Genomic DNA, 27,593 nt, shown 5'->3' with positions numbered 1-27,593 from the left:
CACCCTAGGAGAAAGCACCACCCATTCAAAGGTCCAACCTCTAGCAACAAGACTAAGTCTAGTTATTCCTGAGCTGGCAGGCCCACTAAGTTATTAAGTCTTCCATGAATTCCAATTTTCTCTCTTCTTTGTCTCAAGGTCTCACCCCTCCCTTCTGCAAGTTGAGCTCACATAGCCCCCTGCTGCCTCTACCAACACTATCATGCCTGACACCACCAGCCCCCAATTAACACTAGGGACTTTTCCCTGTAATTATTCCCACTGCCACTCGTGAGTGACAGCAGTGGAGAGTTTATAAAAGATGCCCTGATGTGGCTGGCTAGCCACAGATGCCAGCTGCTGACTTGGCTGTCAGAAGGGTCCCACTTTTAGGAACAAGGTTCTAGGGACAAGTCAGGCCAGTCCTGAAGCAGAGCTTCTTGGGAATCCAGAAAGAAGAAATTGAACCTCTCTTCCACATCATGAGTCACTTCCAAGAACTCCTAGAGGGGAACAACCCTGAGGGCTAACTCTGAGCTTCCCTCCCAAACCAGCTTCACCTGCTCAGAGGTGGCTACACTCCTCCATCTGAAGCCAGACCTTGATCCATGTAAACTGTAACTGCCCCCACCGTGTCCAAGCCATGGGACAGGCAGATGTCTGTGTTGTGGCACTGCCTGGAGTTGAAAGGGCTCTAGCAGGAGAGGGCTGAGACAGAAAGGTAAGCCTAGGTTCAGTACCAACTCCTTCTCAGATGTGGTCTGAGTCATAGGCAGGAGTCCAGTAAGGGCTCTGCCTCAAGCAGCCAAGTGCCTGCTTCCCTGTTCTTCCCAGCCCAGCCATGCCCCAGCCTCTCCCTAAGAGCATCTCTAGCTTTTTGCCTCAGCCCCGAAATGCCTCTGAGTTGGGCGTGGACTGGAAGCAACTAGATTGTGCTGAAAGCTGACATGATGGCAACACCCCAGAGGGTCACAAAAAGGCCATGAGCCACCAGAACAAATGGACCACCTGACTTAGAAGGACAGTCATGAAGAGTATCCTTGCATTCCCAGCCCGAGTGTCACACCACGCACACCTGGATCTCCTGTAATCTACTTTGCTCCACATTCAGTACCCTGCAGTAGCACATCCCCACACAAGGAAGTTGGGCTGTTCCTTAGAGAAGCAGAATATATTTAATCTGTAACTACAAAATGTCTAGGTCAGCAACAGTCATGGACACCCAGAGATTGGGTGGAAACCTTTCCCTGCAGGCATCCAGAGTAGCTTAGAGGCACCCCTCAGTTCACAGAGGTAGCCGGCAGGATGTTAGCTTTGCGCTCAGCTTCAACGCAGTACTTCTCAGGAAGGCCAGTGGCTCTGTAGGAAAAGCATGGGGTAGGTGTAAGGGGAGGGCAGGACCAGAGAGGAGGCAGTAGGAAGTAAGTGGACTTTGGTAGGCTTACAGAACCTGGGGCTCCGCACCCCCAACCCCACTCCCAGAATTTATCTCCCAAACATACTCCTGTCAAAGCTCCATCATCCTGCCAAGTACTTCTCATAGAGCCAGGAAAACCAAAGTCCCAGGACTTTCTGCTGGAGCCCTTTTCAGAGGGCAACCTTCCTGAGTGCCTCTGTAATTCCCCTTCATTCCCTGAATCCCAGCTTTCCAGCCATGTCACCTCCTTGGGAAAGAGGACAGGAGTTGGGGAAAAGCACCTCAGCTCTTCAATCTTTCTCTTCTTGATGTCATCAATGCGCTCACGCCGCTTCTGGGCCTCTTCTTGGAGGCGCCGGCCCTCCTCAAAGGTGGTGATCCTGTCTTGCACCTGCTTCTGCTGGTTCTCACGCACCTGGCGTCGGAGTTCGTTGGCATGCTGTAAGCGCCCTGTGGCCTTTTTCTCCTCCTCCAGCCTCTCCTTTTCTATCTGCTCTCTCTGAGCCCTGGAGGAGGGACACAGGTTGTGGAATGGGCTAGGCTGAGCTGCCCCCAAGGAAAGGCATTGGGAGAGCCTCCTGGGTGGGCTCCTCCAGCTGATGTGTCTCAGAGGCCCACACTCTGGCCCTCTTTTGTGACTCAGAGATCAGCCTCCAAGGCTGCCTCTGCACATGCTCCCCTCTCCCATCCAGCCAGGTCATGCAACTTTATCCACCCGCATGCTTAGAAGGGTCCCATGCTTGACTTAATGCTCTGCTGTCACTGTTTTGAAATTCTTAACAGTTTTTAGACAACAGGCCCTACAAGCTCATTTTTCATTGGGTCTTGCAGATTATGTAGCTGGTCGTACATCCATGGTTTCACTCACTGGAAGCTACTGTTCTTACTCTAACAAAGCACAACTCCCCTCCAGCTTGTTCTATCTTCCTCCCCTCCCCCCCTCTCTCTCCCTCCCTCTCCTTTCTTTCTTCCCTTCCTTTCTTCTTTTCTTTCTTCCTTCTCATGAACAGTAATGGTAACATTACAAAACCAACAAAGGAGATAATTCAGAAGTTAAAAAGGAAGTGGTAAAATCTGTCATGCGAGCTCTCCTTAGTTGCTGGAAGAAAAAAGGAAAGGAACTCAGCCTGACATCTCTTAGTTCTCTTAGTTGGACATCTCCAACTCTCCATATTCCTCTTAGGAGTCTCTTGTATAAGACTACTTCATGTTTCTTATTTCACAAGAGCTTGTTTAACAAGAATACTTCATGGACCGTGACATCAGGGGGTGGAAACGGGTAATGTAGACTAGATAGTCAGAAAAACTCAAATGAAATGTATTCATATCTCAGGGGAAATGCAGTCATAAGCCATCCTGAGCCATCATTTTCTTTCTTTCTCAACATAATAAAAAAAATGCAAAATCATCTTAGGCAGGGATCTCTCACCTGCTCTGCTCCCCTGAGGTCACTCATACCCCAACAAAGGTACCAAAAGCACTGCTTCACTTACATTTCCCTCTAGCTATATAGTGGTTATCAATTCAACTCCCAGAAAGTCTTTTATACTATGCAAACACCTGTTAAAATTCTACTCCCGCTACAAAACCTTCTTAGTTTATCAGAAGAGAAGTGCTGACTTTCTTGTCCCTCTCTGTTTAGACACCAAATCCCCACTGTTCAGGCACACTTACAGCATCAGGAAGACTCTCCTCTTTCCCTTGCCATTATTTATCTATATAGAGAACAGTTACCGATTGTTTCACATTATATAAAACAGGATGAAAATGAGGAACCTGTATCTTTCACTAGAGAGCCCCTGAGGTGACTGACAGTGAGCCTGGCCATTTCATAGGGTTAGAGCAGTGATCTGGGAGCTTTCAAAAACGACTGATGCCTGGGCCTCACCCCAGACCTGTTAAAGTCAGAATCGGTGGAGATGCAGCCTGGGTGTAAGTACTTCTGGAAGGTCCCCAAGCATTTCTAGGAACCACTGGATAGGATAGGTCAGCTATCTCTGCTTAGTCAATAGGTTGAGAGTTAAAGGTGTCCCTCTGTCCAAAAGCAGAAAGTCCATATACAGGCCATACAGGAGCCTGTGCTTTTGAAGTAGGAAAATCTGGCTATGGCAGAGATGCTACCAACACTTGATGACACCCATGATGGTGGTCACACGGCCCTGAAGACACTAGGTACTAACCTAGAACAGGTAAAACTGAACTTCACCAAAGGGGTGGTCTAGCTTTAATAACTGCCTGGTATGTACGTTTCAGGCAAACAAAGCAAGGAACAAATAAATGGGTCAGTGGCAGAAGTAGAACTTTAATTTCTTTCCATTAACATTTATTAGTGCCTGCTAAAGGCAACACAGATGTCCAATGGCACATAGGCTGGGGAGGGCAGATATCTGAAAGGCATACTGGAGCCCAGAATCAGAATCTTTGGGGCCATTAAGGAAGCCAGGAATCCAGAGACCACAACACAACTCTTGAGGGCAGGGAAAGCTACAGAGCCAATGGGCATTGCAGCCAGTAGGGAGAGGCTGGGGTCCACAGTTTAATAAAATACTAGAAACCTGGCTCTGACAAGGACAGATTCCTATGGATCTGCTCTGCCTCTAGCCAGAGATCCAATGGCCTGGTCTGGTATACAACTAACTAGCTGTACTAAAAAGAAGGACCTAGAGCATGTAGACCAAGGAAGCCAGACTGCACCATTCAATCTCTACTTACCTGAGCACAATTTCATTAATTTTATATCCCAACCCCCCCAATTCAAATTTTGTTTGGTTCGTTTCATTTTGAAAATTCCTACTTATGTAGTCTGAAGATCTTATAAAGCAAGAATAGAGTCATTCCCAGTTAGACCAGAACAGTTGGAGACTGGAGAATACCCCAGGGGCCATGCCTGGGGGTGGCAGACCAGAGCAGTTGTGTCTGCTGACTGCTTTAAGGCGGTGATAGTAAGAGATGTGAACACTAAGCTTTCATTTATATGTTAGAATTATCACTGAGCCATCAGTGGAAACAGAAATAAAAGGATAAAAAGGGCAAGGCAGGAGCCATGGACAGATATAGATGATGTCCATCTAAATGAGTCTCTGCCATCCTTCTTCCATGAACAGGCAAGAACAGTGTTTTATTCATCTCTAATATGTCCCCTAGCACCCAACACAGAGCCTTGAATGTATGTGCTTAGTATATATTTGTCAAATGAATGGCAAAGACCTCCTTTAAAGCCCTGCTCCAATGACCCACAACCAATAGTGTTTGAAGTTTTCTCCATCTCTCCTCAACTTGCCTGCTGGAATTTCATCCCTAACTTGCACTGGGACATGGGGTGAGGGGTGGTTCACAGAAAGCACAAGATTTATACCTTTACTCACACCTTTAACGCTACAGGATAAATAATCCCAATAATCCCAAATTCCTTCAGTACTTTCAGATGCCATTTTTCAATTCTCCAATCAGCTCAAGTATCTGAAGTATTTCAGCCTTCCATCTGTTTAGAATGACCTCACCAACCCAGTCAAGGTGGATGTGTATCTGTCTGTAGACAGGCCAGAAAACTTCTCTACCCAATATAGACATTCCTGCTATACTGCAAGGAAAGAAAGCCAAGGTTCCCACCCCTCCTACCGAAGGATTCTCTCGAACTCATCACGGTCCCTTTGCACTTGAACGGCAAGACTGTGCTCCTTTAAAGCCACCTGTTCCAGCCGACTTTTCCGCAGCTTGGTCTCTGTTTCTATCTTCTTGCGTGCGTTCTCCTTTTCCCTTCTGCGCCACTCTCTGTCTGCGACTTCCTGGTTGCGCTTGGCCCGCAAGGCATCCTGGGAAAGGGGAGAGTGGGAATTCCAGTGAGGGTGCAAAACAATCAGGTACCTTTGGGAAGACACCCCTTCACAGACTTTGACACAGACTGCTTTGAGAAGTTCCATGAATTCCTCTAGCAACAAGGTTATTCTAGGAAAGAATAAATGAGATCCCATCATAGAACTTTCAGGTCAGAAGATACTCTGAGGGGGTCATCTTTTCCTTTCACCTCACTCATCCCAATTCTTTCCCTATACCTCAAACATCTTCAGGTTGTCCTGAAATTGCTTCTAATTTTCAAAACTGCTAATAATGGAGATGCCACAGTTTCCTCTGATAACACATTTCAATGGTTAGCTAAGGTTGAAGTTCTTTACAAAGCAGGCAGAACTTTCTCTTGAACCTTAAGCCCAAAATACACATTCAGTCCTTGCTGCCATAGGCACTAGGCACAGGCCCACCCTTCTTCAGACATCGGAGTCTAGATAATTAGCATCCTTTCTTCTAAATCTCCACCCTCAAGGCCATTTTACAGGCTGTCACAGGAATAATTAAGTAAATGGGACAGGTAGAGGGAAGCAGAGACTAAACAGGTACCTGTTCTGCCTGGTAATCCTGGGCCTTTTCTTGCATGGCCCTCAGGCGGGCGATCTCCTTTTCTTTCTCCCTCCTGATTCTCTCCTGCTCAGCCTCAAACTCTGCTTCTCGAGCCTGCAGAAAAGAAAGGCTTTGTAGAATCTTTCTCATTGAGCCAGTCTTGCAGATAGAAACCAAGCCCCTGCACCAGACTGTCTAGTGTCTCCCCTACCACCTCTAGACTCCTTCTAGAAGGGAAAATGACTAGCAATGCAAGGACATAAAACCAATTAGCATTTGTAAAATGGTTTCTCCTGTATTATCCCAGAGGTGCTTCACATCTCATGAGACAGGTATTATAGATGAAGGAACTGATGTTCATGGAGATCAAGCGTCCTAAGATTGCATAGCTAGTCAGCTGTCAAACAGGATTTGAATGCAGGTTTCCTGAGCATAGCCTTCATATTCTTTCCACTACTTCACAATTTCCAAGTTACAAGGCCACTTCACCAAGTTTTTATAAGTAACAACTGGGGTTCCCTGCCTAGCTTGCAAAGTTTGTCAGATGGAGGTTATCTCATTAGTCCCTGGGTAAATGGCCAACATGCTTTGAGCAGTCCCACAGTGGTTAGCAGATACCTAAGGAGTGAACCATCAAAATTAGCTACCTTTGCTACTCCTCTGAAATAACAGATATATCCCTAAAAGCTTACCAAACCCAGTTTCCCAACAACTGTTCCAAGCAGTCATAGACTAATGGCTCAGGTTGGATGCAAATGTGATCTTCCCATAAGAAACATTCCTTAGCCATCATTCTATCTTCTCAGGCTTCTGTGCAGTTCAATGAGTTGCCTGCTTCTGAGTTGTGCACACTCTGTATGTCAAGCTGGTCTCTCTGATTTCCCTTGCTCTAGATGGCAGGGCAGAGAACTCTGGTGGCTTCCACAGACAATTGGCTCTAAAGAGGCAGCCCAGGCTACAAGAACAGAGACCACTGTAAAGTCAGCAAAGGGCTTTTCATATACTTGGACACTTAGAGTGGGCTGTGACCTCTTGCAACTCCTTCGGCCAATGTTCTCTGTATGTATGAAGACAAGACATATTCCTCTCCTGCCCAGAAATCTAAGGTGATTTCTCATTGTTCCATGCTTCTAGCTCTGCTCAAGATCCAAGGCATCCCCAACAACTGTTCTCAGCTCTCTGTTACCTCACCACCTCATTTCTTTTCATGGCCACCACAGATGCTCTGCTGCAGCCAGCAAACCTGCTTACCAACTCCGACATTCAGAGAAATATCCTCTGAGTTCCAAATTGTCAGTCTAGGTATGTTCAGCTTAGTCTGATACTGGACACACACTGAAGCATTCAGAACATTTTGAATCAATCAGTGACTAGGTTCACAAGGTGGCTGTAATGATTAAATAAATGAGACAACACTTGTGAAGCACTTGGCACAGAGCCTGTGTACACACTAAGCACACAACAAATGGCAGTTATGTGATTGTTATTATGTACAAACCATCTATGACCCTCATCTTGCATTTTTCACTGTTCCCTGTATATCCCTGCATCTAATAAGAAAACCAAAGCCAACAAATAAGCTTTGTTAAGCTTCATTTTCTGTGGTTTGCATTTGGAGTCTGTAGGTGTATGACATATGCCTTTTCAAACTATACCCATCCTCCCCTTGTCCATCATTAAAACTCACTACTATAGAGAAGTATGATGTGCCCTCTGTCATTATGAAACCTCAAAACTAGAGAAGAGAGAGGAGCAGCACACATAAAATTGAAAAACTTTCCTGCCACCTTGAGTTATCCTTTTTTTAACAAATTCATGTTCATTCCATCTAAACTGTGCTTAAAAGCTTCTTTTGCCTTCCATTCCACTAGACCCAATCATTTCGTTATCCCATCTTGCCCCCAAATAAGCCTGCACATTCCTTAACTTCATCCCCCGGTACCTATTGCAGGTATTGCTCTCTGCTCCATGATACATTTGTTTTTATGGGTTCCACAGTGGGGGAAGGGAGAGACTATTTTCTGAGTCTAGCACCCAGTACAGGATGCTCAATATAGGAATTTTCACAAGAAATCTATGGGAAGCTGACTCATAATTACTGGGGACATCATATCATATCCAGGTTAGGAGAAATCCACAGAAAACTTTACTTTCACCAGCAGTCTTAATTTTCTCCCTGCCTGCACCTGACTCTCATTCCAACTTCTAATCAAAGATGTTAACAAGGATAATAACATCCTAATTTGGGTGTTTTTTCCAGGCCATTCTCTGTTAAGGAACAAGTGGACTGCCCAAATGAGGAGAAAAAGAGGCCAAGACCTTGAACTAAGGACTAAAGTTTTAGAATGAAGACAGTGCTGTCTTGCACTGGAGTTTCTTCAGTTCTTGGGCCTGCCTCTCCCTATAACAGACATTTCATTCCTGGCCAGTAGTCCCAGGCATCAGAAACCAGGTCCTTACCATCTTCTTCTTGGTGAACTCCATCACCATCTGGTCTGCCAGCTTCTCCTGAGCCAGCAGCTCTGCTTTCTGTTTCTGGTTCTCGTCATTGATGCGCTTAATCTCAGCTTGCATCTTCAGTTTTTGCTGATGTCTTCGTTCCATGTCCTGCCAGCAAAAGGAAGAGAGCCTCAGAGTAGAAGGGGACAAGACCAAAAGACACTGGCATATAAGGATAGAGAGGCACATATAGGTGCAGGGAGACAAATGCTTCCAAAGCTATCTTTTGTTACAGCTGTTCTTTCACAGGTTGTCAATGAGCTCTTCCAGCCAAATGGCCTCTTTAGTTTTCATTCAACCTGACTTCATGACAGCTCCTGATGCAGTTGATCTATGTATACTCTCAGGAAGTGTAGGACCTTAAATTTCTAATGTGTCTCCCAAATGTCATGCTAAACCCCATTTCTATGGCTTTGTTCATGACGTGTCCCTCCTGCCTTCAATTTCCTTCTCCTATTTAAACCCAAACTTTTGGTCATCATGAATAGTAATTATTTCAAATAAGTATTGCCCTACTTGGGTATTTTCTATTCATTGAGCACATAGCCCATCTCTAACATCTAAACACATCCCCAAAACCTTGAAAGTTAGGCCTCGTTATCTTTCTCATGCAGAAGAAGAAACTGAGTCCCAGAGTTCAAGTGATTTGCCCAGGGATAAAACAGCTAATAAACTGCAGAGCCAGGATTTTGGAACCTAAACTGTCTAAATTAAAGTGCCAATATTCTCTGCAAATCTCACTCGACTGCCTTAAGTTTCAGTACTCTCTTCACTGCTGAATATCTATCTGCACTTAAGATCATGCCACACCTCCTGGGATTTAATAATACACTACCTTGTAGGTCTCATGAATTTTCTGTGTGTTCATTCTGTTACAGCTGGAGAATAGGGATCATGTGTCACACTTCCTCTCTTTCCCAACAATAGGTAGCCCAGTTGAGAGGAAAACAGAAAATACTAAACTATTGCTAAAAAAAGCAAGGAAGTGGGAACCAACATGAGTGGCATGTTGGAAAGAAAAAAAAACCTTAAGCAAGGAGAAACACAATGAGTGATAGAGATCAGAGAACAAATATGACACTGAACGACAAGATCCCCTCTATGGAAGAAGCCTCTGCCTTTTCCAGCCCTGAGTCTTTGGGAGCACCTGTTGATCAGGCCACTTCTGAGCTGAGCACATTCTCAGGCCCCAGTGCAGAGGGACACTGGAATTTTGTACAGCTCTCTCCCTACACCCTCCGAATAAACTCAGACTACTTGCTTCAAATTCTTCTACCCATTAACTCATCCTATTTCCCACACTGTTTCAGCTCCTTCCCTTTCCTCAAAGGCTAAACCCCTCCATGTTCTTCCAAAACCTCCTCAACCCAGCTTCTACCATTACTCATCAAGGCAATTCTAGTCTCTCCCCCAACCTGGTTCACTGCCAAGTTCAGAGCTCCTTCTCCCAGGAAGCTTTCTGAACCAGATTAGCACATCACTGTCTGCCTCTAGCCAGCTCCGTGTGGAGTCTGAGTTGCGCCTATCAGCATTCCCTCATTCTCATGGTGCTCACCTCCTTGCACAATCCATTTTTCCCCTTTTGCCACTTCAACTCTCACACTCCGTTTTCTCCTTCTCCCTTTTTTCCTTTCCTTTCTACCTTCTTCCCCAAGTTTTAGGCCTGTCATTTGTACCCTAGATATTATTTAATCCCATTGATCCTTAAAACTAAAAAAGCTGCTGATCTCTGATCTATGGCATACAATCATGTATGTATTTACTTTATTGCATTTTTAAAAATTGCATTTTTTGGTTTTGGTTGGTTCATTTCATTTCTGAGAAACCAAAAGACCTTCCCTGATTCTCATCTTTGAAGACATTCCAAAGCAACCCCAGATGAACTACTCTCACTCTTCTCCATCTTGCTAGCAAGGGAAACACTGCCCTTGCACCATCCTGAGATGATAAGGCAAGACTGAGCTGGAGAGGCACAGGTTTCTACCTTAAAATTGCCTTACAATACTCCTTGGAGGCCCAGAGAGTGCCTATCAGAAGGACAGCAAAAGGACAATGTCACATCAGTGTAATGGTGTTGACTCAATGATACCTGGAACTTTCTCAGTGAGCCCAATTCCCACTCACCACAATCTAGTTGGACTTTCCAGCTTTCATTTCTCACCCCTTTCCCTACATATTTATCCCAGGCCTCTCCTTCCTGGCTCTTTTCCTTTCTTGAGCCAGGAACTTGCCCAGGTCTCTCTGTCTTCCTGCCCTGTTGATCATTTTCTCAAGCAGTTCACAAGGCTAAATGGCTCCTCGTATTCCCTAACTATCCAGATGACCTTCCTCTACCACAGGTGCTCTGAGAAATCTTAATAATTATAAGACTTGTTCAGGGGATCCCCTATCACTTACCACCATCAAATGCACCATTAAATGACAACTCAGTCATCCATGAACATGGGGAAGGAGGAGAGAAATAAAAGCATACATCTTCCACTAGTTAAATGGAACCATGAGGAAATAATCAGCATGTGGACATTCTTCAAGTCAACCAGCCTGGATGCCTCAAAATATCAGTGTTCTAAAAATAAATGAGTGAGCCCTGGCCAGTACAGCTCAGTTTGTTTGGCGTCGTCCCACAAACTGAAAGGTCAGAGGTTTGATTCCCAGTCAGGGCACATGCCTAGGTTGTGGGTTCAGTCCCTGGTCAGGGCACAGGCAGGAAGCAACTGATTGATGTCTCTCTCTCACACTGATCATTCTCTCCCCCTTTTTTTCCCCCACCTTCCCTTCTCTCTAGAATCGATAAAAATAATTTTTTTTAATTTAAAAAAAAATGAATGAATAGAGGAAAAGAAGGAAGGAAGAAAGGAAGGACAGAACTCTTCTAGATCAAAATAGATTAAAGAGGCTTAAGTGAGTGATTCTGGTTTGGAAAAAAGAAAACTGAAATACATTTTTGAAACTATTGAGGAAATTTGAATACGAATTAAATATTAAGTGATATAGAATCATTGGATTCAACTTTTTGTCAGGGGATGTCATAATGGTATTGTTGACCCATAAAAGAATACTTTGTTGCTTTGTCCTTCAGAAATGCAGATTGCAGCATTTAGTAGCAAAGTGTCAAGGTATCAGCAACTTATTTTAAACATTTTAACAATAACAAAATATGCATATATATCTAAAAGATAAGCAACTAAGGCATATTGGCAATCATTAAATAAAGTGGTAAAACATTGATGGATGTGGTACAATTCTTTCAATTACTCTGTATAAAATTTTCAAAAGTAAAAAATTGAGGGAAAAAATAATAAAAGCTCCAAATACTTGCCATGTCCCTGCTGTGCTTTTGTATATTGCAATAGACTAGATAAGGCAAATGGAAGAGAATATTTTTAAGTCTACTGAGTTTGGGCAGGTATGCCATCATTTCTCATGCAAAGAGTATGCTTATTTTCATTCCTCAACACAATTAATGATATTGGGGTGTTATGTACTTTGAATGAGGTAACAGCAAGAGCCTGGAACTCTGACGCTGCTACTACAAAGTGTATAACATCCCTAGATAATTGAGAGGAGATCAAAAAAAATCCTTCTGTTTATTTGTGTAAAGCAAGCAGCCTTATATTTATTTTATGTGTTCATTTGCATGGACATGTCGGTCTTGGATCCCAGGGCCCAGGGAGGAAAGGACAGTCTCTATCGAAATCATTGCTCATCCTTAGCATGGCACCAAAGTCAAATAAATGTTCAATATGGCAATAAAAAAAGTTAATGGTGGTGATATTGTAAAATGAGCATGTGCCTGACAAAAAGTCAGTCCATGCCCTGGAACCTCCAAATCTTGGAGGCCTTTGCTGCTGGTGCTGGTGGAACTCAGTATATCTGTCCAGCCATGTTACCCTGAGATCCTCTTCTTGGAGTTGCTCCATGTATTCCAGCATCTGCTCCTTCTCTTGCTCCCGCTGCTCTGCAAGCAGTGATCGCTCCTCCTGGTTCTTTTCCATCTGCTGCACAATGTGCTGTCTTCCTCTGGAGGAAACAGGGCAACACTGTCTCAGAAATCACGTCTGTGTCTCTATGGTCCAACCTTCACCCAAATGACTCCCTAGGGCAGGAACAATTTGAAAAGTGCCCTGACCATTGCTGCCTCCTGGGCCCAAACCAAAGTCCTTCCCTAGAGTGTCTCAAAGGGATCTCTTCCAAGTTCCTGGTGCTGGGACTCATAATTCTTAATATTCCCTTTCTTCATTTGCTCCTAAGAGTGCACCCCATATCATAATGTACCTCCCTTTCAGCGTGTAAAGAGCTTCTGAAATCCTACCCATCTCCCAAGCTTTTCCAGAGTAATCACAGGGAGCTGGCTTCTCATGCTAATTTCACAGAGGTTCAAGAGTTCAAAAGCCCAGGGTTTCTCCTCCTCCCAGTGCCTCTGCTGTCACCCCATGTATCTAATATCCTATCTCACATTTTGAGACTGCCAGATGCTAGTGATCAGGCTGAGTCCGAGGAACCATATTCTACAATTACGGTTGCCATGGCTCCCTATGTGTTATTGGGATGTCAGTAAACACAGAAGCACCCAGACCCCGTCATTTATGAATAAAGTCTGGGAAAATGAGAGAAGACACAGATTAGAATGAGAATCTAGAAGAAAGTGTAAAAACGTCATTCAGATAAAACACTTGAATGTCTTTATGACTCCATATTAAATAAACAGGACAAATGAGTAAGAGTTACATGGAAGCAGTTTGAAACTCAGTACAAGGACCAGCTCAAATCATTAGAGCTGCCTAATGAGGCAGAGATAGTTCCTTGATTGGAACTATTTATGCAAAAAATGAAGAGCTACTTAGCCATTAAATAAACTTTTATTGGAAGCCTATGAGAGTGTACCAGGTACCTACTAGAAGCCCAGAGATGAATGATGCAAGAAAACAGAATACAGATGGTGAAACAGAACTGCCATTCATTATCAAACAAGTACTATCTATAGAGGTGATTTTTGTGTTTATGGTTGATGTACTAAATCTAGGACACTATGATTCTATAATTTACCTTCTCTGGGTCTTATCTTTTCCTGTAAAATGAAGAGAACTAAATTCATTCATTTTAACATGTATTAAGTATCTACAATAAGCAAAACACTGTGCTATGCCCAGGAGCTACAGAAATGAATGAGACAGGGACCCTGTCTTCCATGACCAGGTAGTTCAGTAAGGGTCAGAGAGCCACATTGCAAAAAGTGGTGTGCTGGGTATAAACACAATGTGATGGGGCACAGAGGACAGAGCCACCAAGACTGCCTGAGGAAGTAAGGGAGGTTTCTCAGGGAAGGTGACAGCTAACTACATTCAAAGGAGGAGTCAAAGGAGTGGGAACAACAAAAGTCATAAACTTGTGACAAGACCTGGCATGTTACAGGATGGGAGAAAATGTAGAGTGGATGGCAGGAAATGGTGACAAATGAGGCTCAATCAGGGCCAGATTGTGAAGTACCTGTTATGATCTTGGAAATAAGCTTTAGGAAGTTCTGTGGTTCTGTGAATCACTTCATAAGGGTTTTGAGATAATAATAGTTGATGATAATGGCTATTTCTCATCTCTTACCTCTGTGAAAGCCTACATGGACTTAAAGATACATGGAAATGATAGAAAGATGTTTAAACTTCCTCTTTACCGAATTCTTTCCTCCCTCCTCTTCCTGTCCAGTTCCTCCTGCCTTAGAATGGATTTCTGCCATTCCACCTCCATCATCTGATCCAACCGCCTCTCCTCTGCATCCAGCTCCTTTTGGATCAGCTGTTTCTCCAGGATTTGGGCATCCCGGATGGCATGGCACTTCGCATTAAGGATGATCTGGGAAGTAGAAATGAAATTGTGGCACTAGGTCTAGGGGTGAGTTAGGGAGGAATGCACCATGAGTGTGTGGAAGTTGGAGGGGAGATAAATGGGAGCAGAATATTATAAAATGTGCTGAAAATGCACATGGCTGCTGACAAGCCCAGAAAAGCAAGAGCATTCTTATATTTGACATTGCCGTTAGTATCTCAAACATAACACTTACTGGGCTCCTACTAAGTGGTTCTTTTGGGGAAATGGGTCTTAGTGTTGGGGGCTATGTATCACACTTTGGGAGTATGATAAAAGATATGGGCCCCCTTCTCCCTAAAATCCATATAGACCAGAAAATCTCCATGAAATTTTAGAGGTCCATGGTCCCCCTTAGGGACCCATAAACCCCATTTAAGACCCTTGTTCTATCTTCAGGGAACTAAAACACTCTTGCAGAGGCCAAGCCACCAAATTTTTAAGTTGGAAGAGTCCAATGCAATGCAGAAGGGGATGAAAACACAGAACTATCAATAAGGACTATAAAGTAAAATCTTTCGAAAATAAAGGGCGGTATTAAGTAGAGAAGATTAACCTGAGAGACAGAAATTATAGATGAAGGGGCTGGGGAGTCAACATTTTTCATTTGGTTGGGAAGTAAACCATATGCCAATGAAGAATTCCAATGAGCCTCTAGTCTTTATACTGTCAACTAAAGCACTTCAAAAAGAACCCAATTGCCTGGACGACCCTCTGTGGCCAGAATTGAACTAGCAGGATAAAGATAAAAGAAAAATCCTCTCATATATTTATCAATCCAGTTTGCAAAGCCTTTCCCACATATTAATTCATTAATTCTGCCCACCCTCACTTTACAAATGAAGCAAATGAGGCTCGGGGAGGTCAAGTGATTTGCTGAAGGTCACACAACTAGCACAAGGCAAAGTCAGTGCTCTCTCTGATTATAGCAACTACATGGCAGATGCAACTCTGTCTCACCTTCCCCTCCGCCCCCCTCAGTGAACTGCTTACTTTTCCCCCTCCTTCCCCCATCTCCAGCTGGAGCTAATGCCATCCAATGTATGAATAAGAGGGGGGGAAATGCAGAGCTCCAACCTTGCTCATGTCCTTGAGCTCCTCCTCCTGCTCCATCCGTAGCTTGTTGGCTCTCTGCAGCAGGTTCTGGGCCCTTTCCTTGGCTACCTCCTCTAGGTCACTGAGCTTCTTGTTGTTCCTCCAAACCATTTCCTTCTGTTTCATGACCTTCTTACGTGTGGTCACTGCATCCTATAGAAGACCAGTCTGCATCAGTTTGGTATTGTTCCCTGTGCTGTGTCCTGGGCACTAGCCTGACTACCACAGGTAACCCAAATATAATTTGTCCTTCCCATCATGCTATAAGAACCCAGATGTTTCTCAGCCTGCCTTTATCCTCTCCCCTCCTCTTTCCCCCAAGCTGCTTCCACAACTGGTCTTCATTCTACAGCATGTCTCAATCTATGCTTTGTTTTAGGGTTTCCTAACTAGAGCCCCCAGTCTCATGGGAAGCTGGCCTCTCCCCCATCTCTCCCCCATCTATGGAGATCAGGGCTCGAGGGGTTAGCTACCAAGATGGCTTCCTTCTCCTTCCTGAAGGCCTGCTCCCTGGCCTCGAGTTCTTCTCTGGTCAGCACATGGGATGCCCATTTAATCCGCACAAACTCCTCGGGACTCATGATAAGGGATTCTCCAGAGGGATCCTTTGTGGGAACACTGATACAAGGAACAAACAAAGTTAGGAGTAGAACCAAAGGAGAGTTCTTCACATCATGCTGCAGACTTCTCTGCTCTATTCCTCCCCTCATCACTGCCAACCCTCTGCACAAACATAACCAGTGGAAGAGAAATGCCTACTGCACTGTAGGTCCACTGGGAAAAAGACATCCCATGAGAGGATGAAGTAGCATCATGGGCTATAAAGGGACATTTTAAGAACTTTTTCTAAAAGGCCCAGCTTATATGTTGCTGTTTCTTGTAGCCATCCACAGCCCTCCCCACAATGTACACGTGCAGATTCCCCCACCAGGAGACCCAACAGACCACCTCCTGCTCTGAGCCCACCATGGTCTGTTCTCACTGGCCATATTATAGCCAACTGGGCAGAGCCTGTTTCCTTGCTAGATCATAGACTCATTTAGGACATGGTCTCTGTATTAACCACAGCCTAGTCTCTGGCCCAGTGTTGGGAATAGAGTGAGAACTCAAAACAAAGCTGCTGAATTAAACTTTAAAGATAGATTGTTCCTCAAGGGTGACATAAAAAGGGCAAGGGGACGCCAGACAGGTTGAAATGAATGCTAGTGAGAAACCTAAACACCCTGTCCATTCAGCCCAGAGAGAAGCTTTGAACCCTAAATATTAATTAAAATGCCTGATCAACAACTGTTGGAGACATGTCTATAGACCTCTCCTTTCTAGCCACCCAACCATTCAACAAACCAATAGGTAATTACAATGATTACAAATAAATGACATACATTAAAGGAGGCAGGGGAGGCCGGGGATAGGAATAAAGCTGCTTCTGGGTGAGGCCGTTTAACACACACGAGGCAATGAGACACAGAAGTCTAAGGCAGGAAGTGAAACCCCATTTAATAAGACTAGTGTTGGGGGGAGGTCCAGGAGGTGGAGCAAATTGGTGAGTGAATTTGGGCCTTAGCCAAGATATACTGGTTCACCAAGCGGCATGGCCCAAAACAGCCTGGAATCTGGAATGATCAGGAATAATCTCGATCTGAGACAGCATCTCATGGGCTTTCAGCAGCCTTGACAAGGAACCAGCAACTCCATCTCCGATGCATTTTCAGGACTAGACCCCGCAAGAAGGAACCATTGCTCAGGCCCCAGAGGTAGCCACAGGGCTGCTGACCGTGCCTGTTGATTTGATGCCAGGGCTGACCAAAAAGTGTTCCTAGATCTGTGTCCTAGCTCTACGTCCCCAGCTCATGACACAGGCAGCATTTTCTAGAAATCCAAGCTTTTAGTGGGTGGAGCCAGTTAGGAAAAATGGTTTCAGAGAATGAAGCACTATTACAAGGGCTAAACCACTGAACAACAATATTGGCTCATTTCACATTGCTGAGTGAGGCCTAAACCCCACAGGAGGGGCCAAGCAAAGGGGGAGCTCTGGTTGGGAGACAAACTGACCTAATCCCAAAAGAACCCATGAGCCTGTAGGAATTTCCCCTTTTGGCCTCAGAGCCTGGGAAGAAGTCAAGGGCCTAATTAGGCACATGGTCAGTTTCCTTTTGCTTCAGATTCTTGATACAGCCAAAAGGAAGTGATTCATCTGGACCACTCCCTTTACCAAGTGCACTCATGGGGGCTCAGGAAGGACTCACTAAGCACCTCCTCAGTAAGAGTCCCTTTAGGTTCCATAGCAAACAGAAGAAAGGGCAGAGAAAGAAGATGGAAATCAAAGATAGTAGAAACAATAGACACAAGAAAGGAATAAAGAAAGAGGCCAAGATGAAGAAGAAAGAGATGCATGAAACAGGGGAAATGAAGATGAAAGAAGGGGGGACTTGATTAACAATGAAGTCAGGTGGGTTGCCCCATTTCTGTGCACAGGTCCTCAGCAGAAGTGCATGCTGGGACAAGGAGGCAGGGCATGGACCTTTGATACTCACATGAGTTCCCGGACCATATCTCGGGTGATGAGCTGGATGGTCTCCGGCTTGTGGTCCAGGCCCAAAGCAGTGAAAGTTTTCCGAATGGTTGGTTTGTCTTGGAGCAGCACAATGGGGCTGTCACTCTGAGCCGGGGTCTATGAGTTCAGCAAGGACAACTTAGAAGCTGGTCACCTCCCTTCCTGCTGGTCAGTCCTAACTTCAAGTGTAGCATTCCTCTCTGCTGGGGCTTTCACCCTATCCAGTGCGGGGGAGGCTGGGTGGGACCCAGACTGCAGGGTCACCAAGAGTAGCAAGGGCACTGAGAAAGCAGCATGGCATTGTGCACTTGAACATGGCCAGATGTGTTCTGTTCTGACCAGCTCTTCTGAGAACAAGGCCTCTCTATAACTTGCACAGATACTCCTGAATGGATAAAAAGTAGGGGTTGCTAGCATGTGTCCATACCTAACCTAAAAACATCAGGAAGAAAAATTGTAGGCCTCTAAATTCTCCTCTTTCCATGATTTATAAAAGAAGGGATAATTCTCTCTCTTAGAGCACACTGTAGGCTTGAAGCAATACCATTTGTTACAGACTCATCTAATCTATGATATTCATTTTTAAATCCTTTCTAATGATTACTTTACTTTGATCTCCAAAGAAGTCCAAGTGGGGGAGTGTTAGAACTGGCTAAATGGCCTGGTGGAAGTGTGCCCTTAAATCTAATATGGTGAGAAAGTCAGAGAGTTAGAATTCAGCAAGAATACAAATTAGATATGATTTGTTTTTCAAAATTTTCTGACCATGAAGGAGTTAGTAAGAAAATTAAATCACTTACCTTAGAAAATTTTTGAATACCACAGAGAATTCATTTATTATTAATGCAGTAAGTGTTGTCCTGAGTAGAGATGGGGAAGTGGCCTCAGTGGAGGTCCTTCCTTCCTAAGAACCTCATTTGTACAGAGGTGCCAGACTGCTGCTGCCCCCTGGTGCCCATCTCAGGCACAAGTCAGTCATGCCACAGGCTCCTTCTGCCCCCTACTGTTAGTTGAGAGACTTCCTGGACTCCTGCCTTATAATGAGGCCAAAGAAGCAGGACCAGGAAAAGGCAGGCATCTTTCTGACTGCCCCTTTTGCTAGTCAGCAGGACTAAGAAAACTTGGCCATTTACAAATATATCTTTGCTTTGACCAGAAGAGTCCCCATGGACCCAAAACAAAAAATTTTAAGTGAAACTGCATTCCTTTGATTCTTTCCATTGTCAACAGAAAAACTGCTGCAGAGTGGGGGTTCTCTAAGTTCAGAAAAATGCCTGTCTTGAGCCATCTGAAACATCCCTGCACAGCCAAGACAGTGAATAGCAGAGGTAGATGTCACCTCTCCTCTCTCCAACCCTCCCGCTGCCAGAGGTATTCACACCAGTATTTAGGCTACCACTGGCACCTTAGCTCTCTCTTTTCTCTTTTAATCTCCCACTGCCTTTCTCTCCATGTCTCATTCTCTTTCTCAACTTGCCTCATGTCCTTCTCACCTATTGAACTCCATGTGTACCAAGATTATTCGAATTAACACTCCAGCTCTCCTTCTTAGACTAAAGGAATTTTCAGCCTCTTAGTACATTTGCAAATAACGACCTGCTTGTTTCCCAGAGCTAAGCAATTGTTTTAGTTGAGCACCTGGGAAAGAAGAATGGCTTTGTGTTTTGCTCTGATGCTATTCTTGGACAGAGGGGAAAATATGTTGTTTTGTGTCTGCAAGCTTGATCCAGTGGCCCTAAAATGTTTTTCTCGTGGAGTGTTTACTGAGCAACTATCCAACTCTCTACAACTGAGCCTCCCCTTCAATATCACAGCAGATTTTCAATGCTGTAAGACATGAGGACTGAATGGGTGTAGGAAACCAGGTGTCCTATTTATATGGGCCCCATTAGATGTCAGAGATCCACTGCTGGCTCTCAGAACACCCCTCTGCATTCATCTGAGAGTTACCAAAGAGAGATGTGACATGCCCAGTGCTAACTTTGTCCTGAGCAACACTAGTCCAGGTTACTGCATCCAGGTGGCAGCTACCTGGAGGAACTAGGTGAGGGTTACCTTGATACCTCCGAAGAGGCTCTCATCTACCTCGGAGCTCACAGCTTTGGTCCGATAGCGAGTCCTATTCCTTGACCTGCTGGAAGTAGTAGAAGAGGAGCTCAGGACGCCAGTTGTGCTTAATGGCTGCAGGGAGAGGCAAAAAGTTTGAGCCATTAGTACTGAACACCATTTGGACCCCTGGAAAGGTAAACACTTCATCAGCTCATGCCAGGGTAGGCAGGGGTGCATATGGAAAAGCCATTGAGGAAAAGCACCTGGGTAAACCCTGAAACATAGGGGACACTCCCAAAGAAGGAAAAGGTTCTCTGTGTAGGGACCAAGCACACTAGCTCAGTGAGAAGGAGCATCTCTGTATTCCCTGAGCTGAAGAAGGCCAAGTCATCATGCCATATGGAAGAACGAAGGTAGGAAATGAGGATGGCAGGAGGATGATCTCATCATTGTTCCAGTCCCAATTTCCTATAAGGACACTCTTGTGAGGCCACTTCAGCTTGTCTCCCCAGAAATGCATAGTGTCCTTTTCACCTCCAATATTCTCAGTGTGAAGTCCAAGCCCCCTTCACAAATGACACTACTATTTGAACTCCTTCACATCTCCACAATCTCACATGGTTATAGTGGGGACCAGAGGACATTAAAGACAGAAAAGCACCTTGCCCGCTGCTTGGCACACAGCTAGTGCCTAATAAACTTCAGTGGATCAACGATGACTGATTGCCAGCTATAATCAGACAAACCAATGCATAACACCATGTGGCTTTCATTCCCAGGACCCCTTTAACACGTACTAGTCAGTTTTAACTACTCAGTGTCTTTCTATGTTTGGAATGTTCCCATTAGCAAGTTGTGGAAGACAAGGCTCATCTCTGACCATCAAAGCTGAAAACAACAGATATTTGCCCTCTGAGCCTCAGCAAAGCCAGTAAGATCACTCAAGCCTGAGAAGGATTAGGGAACTAGTGATGCAAAAAGGAGAACAAGGGAAACCTTTCTGGCAAAGGCAGCAGTTGCAGCCATACCCAGTGTCTTGGGCAGTGCGGATAAGGACACCAGCAGTGGCACCACACAGCCAAAGTTGCCAGCATTGGGGGTATTAATACCAGACCAGTGCTGGGTTGTGATTTTGGCCTCTATTCTGGCTGCAACTTCTCTGTTTGTTTCCATTTTCCAAGCCCAGTTTCCCAGCCTTGGTGTAAAGTCCATGAGCTTTCCAAAATCCTTAAATTAGAGTTCTGGCTCTGTTGCTTATAACCAGAAACCCTGACTAATACAACCTCATTCCCAGAGTTCATCCAACTTCAGCGCAGTCCCCAGAGGAGAAGTCTGTCTCTAAAAGATGGCTCCTGTGAGGACTGAGGGACAACTCCAGGTTTAATCCAAAGCTGATTCAAATCTCACTTTGCCCACATCTCCCACACTTCTCTAAACTGTGATGTCTCCAGGGACAGAGGGGACAGGAAATGGACTATGCATTCCAGGTCACTAAACACTGGACCATGTGTTTTGAAAACTCTCTCACATCTGCCATGACCAACCAGACACTCCAGCACCTGTTCCACCTGTATCAGGTTTTCACTCTATTTGGTCAATTATTCTCTGGCTGGCTTTGTTCCATACAAGGAGCACTGCTGTGTGCCCTGTCCCTCACTGCCTGGCAGAGCCAGAAATAGGCTTACAGAGGGAACCTCCCTTGGAAGACTCAGTGAGCCCCAATAGAGCAAAGCAGAAAAGCTCGGATTTATTAAAAGGCAAATATAGCCGCCCCAAAGAGGCTCTCATAACACACTCGTGGTGAGTGGAGAGCAACTGCTCCCCCTTTCCACTGAAGACAGAATAAGAGGAAATGAACAGAAACTGCACTAGGTGGGATTGAGACTAAGCAATGGGAATAACTGGGAGAGGTGGAAGGTACTGGATCATGAGGGATGGTGTGAGTTTTATACATCATTAAGGAAAAAGCTATGGTTGATCTTGACACATAGTCGCTCACTATGCATTTGATAGAGAATTAAAGAATGAAACCAAGCAAGATGACCCCTCCAGGGCTGCAGACGAGATTGAAATGGAAGACTTTCTGGAATACAACTGCCTGACTGCAGATCATTCCACCACTCCACATTTCCCATATCACATATGGCCTGCAATGTATAAAATAATATACGTGAAAAAGCTAGAAGACAGATGGAAAGTACTATTATTGTTTTGTGTTTGTTTTCTCATTTCTTTTCAATGACTCTTGCAGGTTTTCCCTTGTGCTCAGTTGTCCAACAGACTGCAGGTTCCTCAGGGCTGACACTCCATCACCTCCTTCCTACACCCTTCGTACCCAGGTCAAGAGAAAGTCACACACGCACACACAGATACTTAACTGCCTGAGCCTAGAAGTCAAAACAGAGGAAGGAAAAGAGATGACCACAGAAAAGTAGCCACTGGGCAGAGCAGAGGGAAGCACTGAGCTGCAGGGTTAGTGACTAAGAAAACCTCACTGGGGAAATGCTGACTTTGAAGCCACAAGCCATACACTAGGGTGAGAATAACCAGTTTTGCTAAGAGTAACAAGAAGGATTAGAGAGGTCACTCTGAAAAAATGCTAGAAAAAAAAATGAAGAACCAAGAAGAAATGGAAAGTTAGATCCCTCCCTCTTGGCCAGAGGCAGTAGCCAAAAGATCCTTTCAGGTGGTGAAGGGCTGGTTTTATTTTTTCGTGACCAAATAGACATCCACAAGAAACTGAGCAGTGCCTAAGAAAAGCCTGTCTACTCTTCAGGGGAAGGCGGTTTGAAGAAAAGGAAGAGAGACTGGTAGTAATAGCTAGGGAGGCAAGAGCAATTGGGAAAGATGAGAACTGGGGACAGTTAAAGACACCGGAACTGCTTTAATATTTTCATCTTGGCGACTTAGCTGACTTCCCTTCTCTTCAAAAATCATCCCACCCCAGGAGCACAAAAATTTGGCCAACTGCTTGGAATTCTGGGAAAGACTTTGATGCAGTAAGATTAGCTGGTCAATCACATGATGATTTTGACAGTCATTAACATAGGATGATCTACATAACATATTGTTTTAAAGAAATCAAATTATAAGAAACATGTATATAATTCTCTAAACAATAATTATATGAGGGTATGCACCCAGTAAGTATTAGTGAAAAATGTTCACAAAAATGTTTAATTTCAGGTGAACATTATCATCTTAAGATGTTTCTTGTACTGGATAACTTTCTGCAATGAGTAGGTAACTCTTTTTATGATCAGGGAAAAAAAAGCTATTTTTATTTGAAAACAAAACTTAACAATGGGCCTGATGTCCCAACTCTGAACACAGCTGAGTCTAGCCCTTTAAAAACTGCAGGTTATGTCCCAGGATGTTCCACTCAATCCCAGCAAGACAGAGCTGGGACGGGGTTGGAACAGGTCAGTGTGGAGTTTTCCTGACAGAACTGTATCACCTGTCACCGGAACACAGATGAAGGCATGTCCTTTCCTGGATATCCTCTCCACACTGGCTCTAGCTTCTCTTTTACATACAAGTTCACAGCAGTCTAGCAAAATCAGGCTTCAAGCTCTTGGCCTGTTTCTACTTCCTTTTTCTGTCGGCTTTGGTTACTGAGAAGGTGGGGATGCCCAGGCAGTAGGCACCTTGCCTTTTACTAAGTGATCCACTCAGTTTACTTCTTTTTTTCAAATGGAACCATGTTGGCCATCTGAATAGGAAATCCTAGTCAGTTCTGAGGTCGGTCCTTCCTTCTCCAGGATGTTGTTATTCCTTGTTTTTGTAAAAGTCCTGGAGGTCTGCCTAATTGTGAGCCTCTCCCCACCACCACCTCTCCCCACTCCCCCAAACACTCTTAAAATTAGTGAATAGCACCATACATACATACACATACATGCATACACACACCCCCTCACTCATACACACTTGGCCTACCAGAAGTGCAGAGGTCACTAACTTGACCTGCTGCTTCTAAATGGTGCCCGTATGCCCAGTCCTGCTCAAGGGATTTCAGGACTCAATAGGCAGGCCAAACCTCCGCCCTGAGTGGCCCTTGGATGGGAAATCCCTAATCTGGGTGCACAGAAGCCCACAGGGGTAGCCCTGATGCAACGCACTGATTAATTTGGGCTTGAAAATAGGAAACTTTTTAAACAGGGGAAAAAAAACTAACATTTACCCTATGCCCTTAGATGTCAAGCATGATGTTAGGCCCCCACAGACATATATGCACCACTGTGCCTGTAACGTGCTGAGGAAAGCTATGAATAATAGGCATAAGTGCCAAAGTGACAGGGACCCATTGCAACATTGCAGAGAGTCCTCAAAAGAGGGAAACTGCTCTTTGCTGGAGACTTGTTTATTTTATAATTAACAAAGTTCTTCTGAAATCTCTACTTATGGACCTTGCATCTGAACCACTGAGCCCCAGAAAAGCAGTAGGAACCACCTTTCCCATCGCCTGTGCCCCTAAAATTTGAAGGTTATTTCCAATACGCCAAGACGCAACATCTATCGTCTTATCCCTCAGGAACCAACACAGTCTTCACTAGAGCCCAGACATCACCTGCATAGCTCCTCCCAGGCCTGCTGCCCTCCTCAGCCCTCATGACCCTGGTAGTCCTTCCCACCTCAGGGAACCCCAGCCTAGCCAGACCTGTCCCAATCGTTCTTCTGGGCCTTTCAGGCCTGGTACCCTCCTCATTCATTCACTCATTTCCAAATGTGTGTTGAGTATATACTGGGCAACCCAAGCCCCAGTAACAGAAGACAAAACTGAGAATATTAGGTGACCTATGTGCTGCCACTCTGCTAATGAGTGACAACAGGTGTGTGTGAGTGAGGGGGGGTGTGTGTGGGTGTAACCTATTATCTGTTCTCCTCAACAGGGTTTTGGGTTTTTTTCCCCTATCACAGCTCACAGTCCCCAGCCCATGGGAGGGGAAGAAGATTGAGACATCCCTTTCTCCCCAGTTCCCAGACTCTTCACCACTACACATAGTCAATCCCTGTGGACCCCGCCCTTGGAGGAGAAAGTTTCTCAGGACTTCCCCTCTTTATTCCAGGAGTATCCATCCTGCTCCTGGGCCTTCCTGATACGCAGACCAGGACCCAGATTTTGCCTTCCCTAGTTCTCCACTTTTCCAGCTTAGATATCCAACCCAATTTACTACACAGGAGTCTACAGAGGAGGTTTCTCTTGCATCAAGGGGAACCTCACCATATCAGCCGCGCCTCTGCCGCCTCCGCGGCTGCCCACACAGCCCAGGACTAGCTGGTTGTTTACCTGTTGCCATAGCTACCAAGAGCCCGCTTCCGCCCCAGACCCCGCCCCTACCCCCCAGCTACCGCGGGCGGAGGCAGTGGCCAAAACCCTCGCTCTTACGTGACCGCTCGGCGCTGGAGCGGGAGCCCTGTATCCAAAATACTGGCTCTCCCTATCGGGCGTCCCTCTTCTCGCTTTGGGTCAGGATCCGAACCCTCAGGGGAATAACGTTAGGGCTATTCCCTAACCAAGAGCAAGCAGTCCCTCCAAGAGTCAGACCCAGGATCACGGTTTTCCCCCCAGACACCCCACTTAGGTTACCACGGTTACTGTTGACCCAATGAGGTGCCAAGACAAACTCTGATGAGAGTTTAATCGCAAGAAGCAAGCAGGATCAGAAGAAGCAAGTTTTGCAACGGGAGACTCTGGGTAGAAGAAAGAAAGAACTTCCAGCCATGAGAATGTACAAGTAGTTTCAGGAGCAGTTCCTTAAAATGTGGGCCTCAGATATCCAGCTCAGAATCACCTGGAACAGCTTTTTAACAGATGATTTAAATGGAAATCTTTGGAACAGGCTCTAGGGAGTCTGCTTTTTAACACTTCCCAGTTTGTGTACACTATTCTGGAGACATTTTTAGAAGTTTTATGATCTTCCCAATTTGGATTAGCTCGTATGCCTCCCAGTCTGCAGACACAAAATTAAACTGACCCCCACAGCCTACACGGGGCAGCCCCTCACCAAAGCTTTCTTGCATCACTGTAATGGGGCACAGCCAGGGCTCCCCAAAGGGTATTTGTAAGGGGGTCCAGAAATTGGGGTGTCCAAGGAAAAATATATTCTCCCCATCCCAAGACAGGACACCATGGGGTATGGAAGATCTGGAGGGGGTCATTGAGAATTACTTTCCATGTCAATAACAGCTGGATAGCTTCCTTCTTCATAGGCAAAGATGGTTATTTTGCATCTCAACAAGGCTAACCAGGAAGGTTTGAAAGACTTAAGACAGAATGTAACTGGGAGAGAAGAGGAGAAACAGGGCCTGCAGGAAAGACAAAGGGACACAGATTCTGAGGAACAATGTGAAGACCACGTAGGAAGAAAGAGGGGAGAAAGGACTCACTAGTGGGCCATGAGAAGGTGCCACATGGTTTTGGATTAGGAACTGGAGATTGCGGCTGTCACAGGTGGGCACAGGTAACCAGGTTCTTGGTGATCACGGACAAAAAATTGAACCGAACACACATAGTTTATAGCAGAAAGCGAGAGAAAGCAGATTTATAAAGCCACACAGAACATGGGAGCAGGCCAACTCTGAGCAGAGCCTAACAGCCCAGACTTCACAGGGCTAGAGGGCTTTTATTCCTTAGGGTGGGTCTCCCACGATTTCCTTGATTGGCTACTGGGAAGGGGGTCCCACAATGCTAATTTATTATAATGATATTATAGCGAAGCAGGGGTCAGATAACATCTTCTGCACAGTTGCATTCATGATTCACTAGGATTCTGTGCTTTTCCAGATGCAGAAACTACCAGTCTTAGAACAGGGTCTCTGCCCTTTATCCATGTTCTTTATCTTAACCCTGGGATACCTCTGGAGTTTTCTCCTACCTGACTATCTCCTTCCTCATGGCGACACAGCAGATGTTGCTGACCACCACGAGAGGCCTGCCTAACCGAGCCCCAGACTTCCATTCTTTTTCTTCTGAAGGACGGTACCCCTGACTGGCCAAAGTTGGGAAGGCAGGACTGTGTGTGTTGGTGGGTGTTTTAAAGGGATTTTGAGATTTAAGGGCAGCATTTAATCAAAACTGTATAACTTTTGAATAAATAGTTCCTTTCCTTTTCACCAAACTCTGCCATTGAGAGCCATAATTCCAAGGACGGTGGGCAAAGGACCTACAACAGAGGGACCCTGGGGAAGGGGGATTGTTGTTTCAGTAATAGCATCTGGGCACCACCCCCCACGGGTCCACTGTTTGGTAATATGACCAAGGACATTTCTCCCTCCAGTGTTAACTGGCTGAAATCTTAGGCCAAAAAGAAGTGATGACTCTGGGATTCTGTGAGCAGCTTTCTCACTCCCAAACCTCTCTGCAAATCCTCACAGCTGACCTTTCTGAAGTTTACTCCAGCTTGACTTTTTGAAGCCAATCACTGCATCCAGTTTCATTGGCTGCAGAGCTCGGTGCATTGAGAGCCATCCACAAGGCCCAGGGGAATGGAGAAAGGGCAGTGAGGTCACCTCCAGCTTCTCTTAAAAGAAACTTACTGCAACAGACTTTACATTCCTTCCCTAGATTTCTCAAGCGTCTTCTTTGAGATCCTCAAAAGGACAAGAGGGATGGGGTGGTGTTGGAAGTGGGATCAGAGGGAGAGGGAGGCAAAAGCATATGTACAAGGGCAGGCCAGAGAGGGGGAGCACAACCCCTCAGGGCTTGGGAGTGAGGGAAGGGCTTCTCTATTCCTGGTACCCTTCCTTCTT

The 27,593-nt window shown here is 45.2% G+C and overlaps 1 protein-coding gene across 2 annotated transcripts; it reads right to left on the bottom strand.

Moving 5' to 3' along the window:
* Positions 1–1,180: 1,180 nt before the first annotated feature.
* CFAP45 (cilia and flagella associated protein 45) lies at positions 1,181–25,109 on the bottom strand. 2 transcript variants are annotated; one of them, XM_054563347.1, is made up of 12 exons: positions 25,066–25,109; positions 19,851–19,976; positions 17,776–17,912; positions 15,715–15,859; positions 15,224–15,394; positions 13,956–14,134; positions 12,178–12,307; positions 8,249–8,395; positions 5,789–5,902; positions 5,015–5,208; positions 1,678–1,902; positions 1,181–1,338 (listed from the first exon to the last, which is right to left on the bottom strand). In XM_054563347.1, exons 1-12 carry the CDS (start codon positions 25,066–25,068, stop codon positions 1,260–1,262), a joined length of 1,650 nt encoding a protein of 549 aa, XP_054419322.1. In that variant the 5' UTR covers positions 25,069–25,109; the 3' UTR covers positions 1,181–1,259. The 2 variants fall into 2 exon arrangements, with proteins under 2 accessions (XP_054419322.1, XP_054419321.1); XM_054563346.1 differs by lacking the exon at positions 25,066–25,109 and having other exon boundaries at positions 19,851–20,006.
* Between the last annotated feature and the right edge of the window lie 2,484 nt (positions 25,110–27,593).

This window comes from Pteronotus mesoamericanus, unplaced genomic scaffold (assembly GCF_021234165.1).
Source record: "Pteronotus mesoamericanus isolate MK-2021 breed Mesoamerican mustached bat unplaced genomic scaffold, CSHL_Meso_final scaffold_705, whole genome shotgun sequence".
Classification (NCBI taxonomy): Eukaryota; Metazoa; Chordata; class Mammalia; order Chiroptera; family Mormoopidae; genus Pteronotus; species Pteronotus mesoamericanus.
This window is presented reverse-complemented; position numbering and strand designations above follow the sequence as displayed.

What these genes read in the sequence shown, in the direction of transcription:
- CFAP45 (XM_054563346.1), bottom strand. Translation starts at nt 20,006, where the DNA reads ATGGCTCAAACTTTTTGCCTCTCCCTGCAGCCATTAAGCACAACTGGC. An exon ending in TCCAAGAAGAGGATCTCAGG is followed by an intron (nt 8,396 to 12,177) that starts GTAACATGGCTG and finishes TTTTGCTGGCAG; the next exon opens with GACATGGAACGAAGACATCA. An exon ending in AGTTCACCAAGAAGAAGATG is followed by an intron (nt 5,903 to 8,248) that starts GTAAGGACCTGG and finishes TCTTTTCTGCAG; the next exon opens with GCTCGAGAAGCAGAGTTTGA.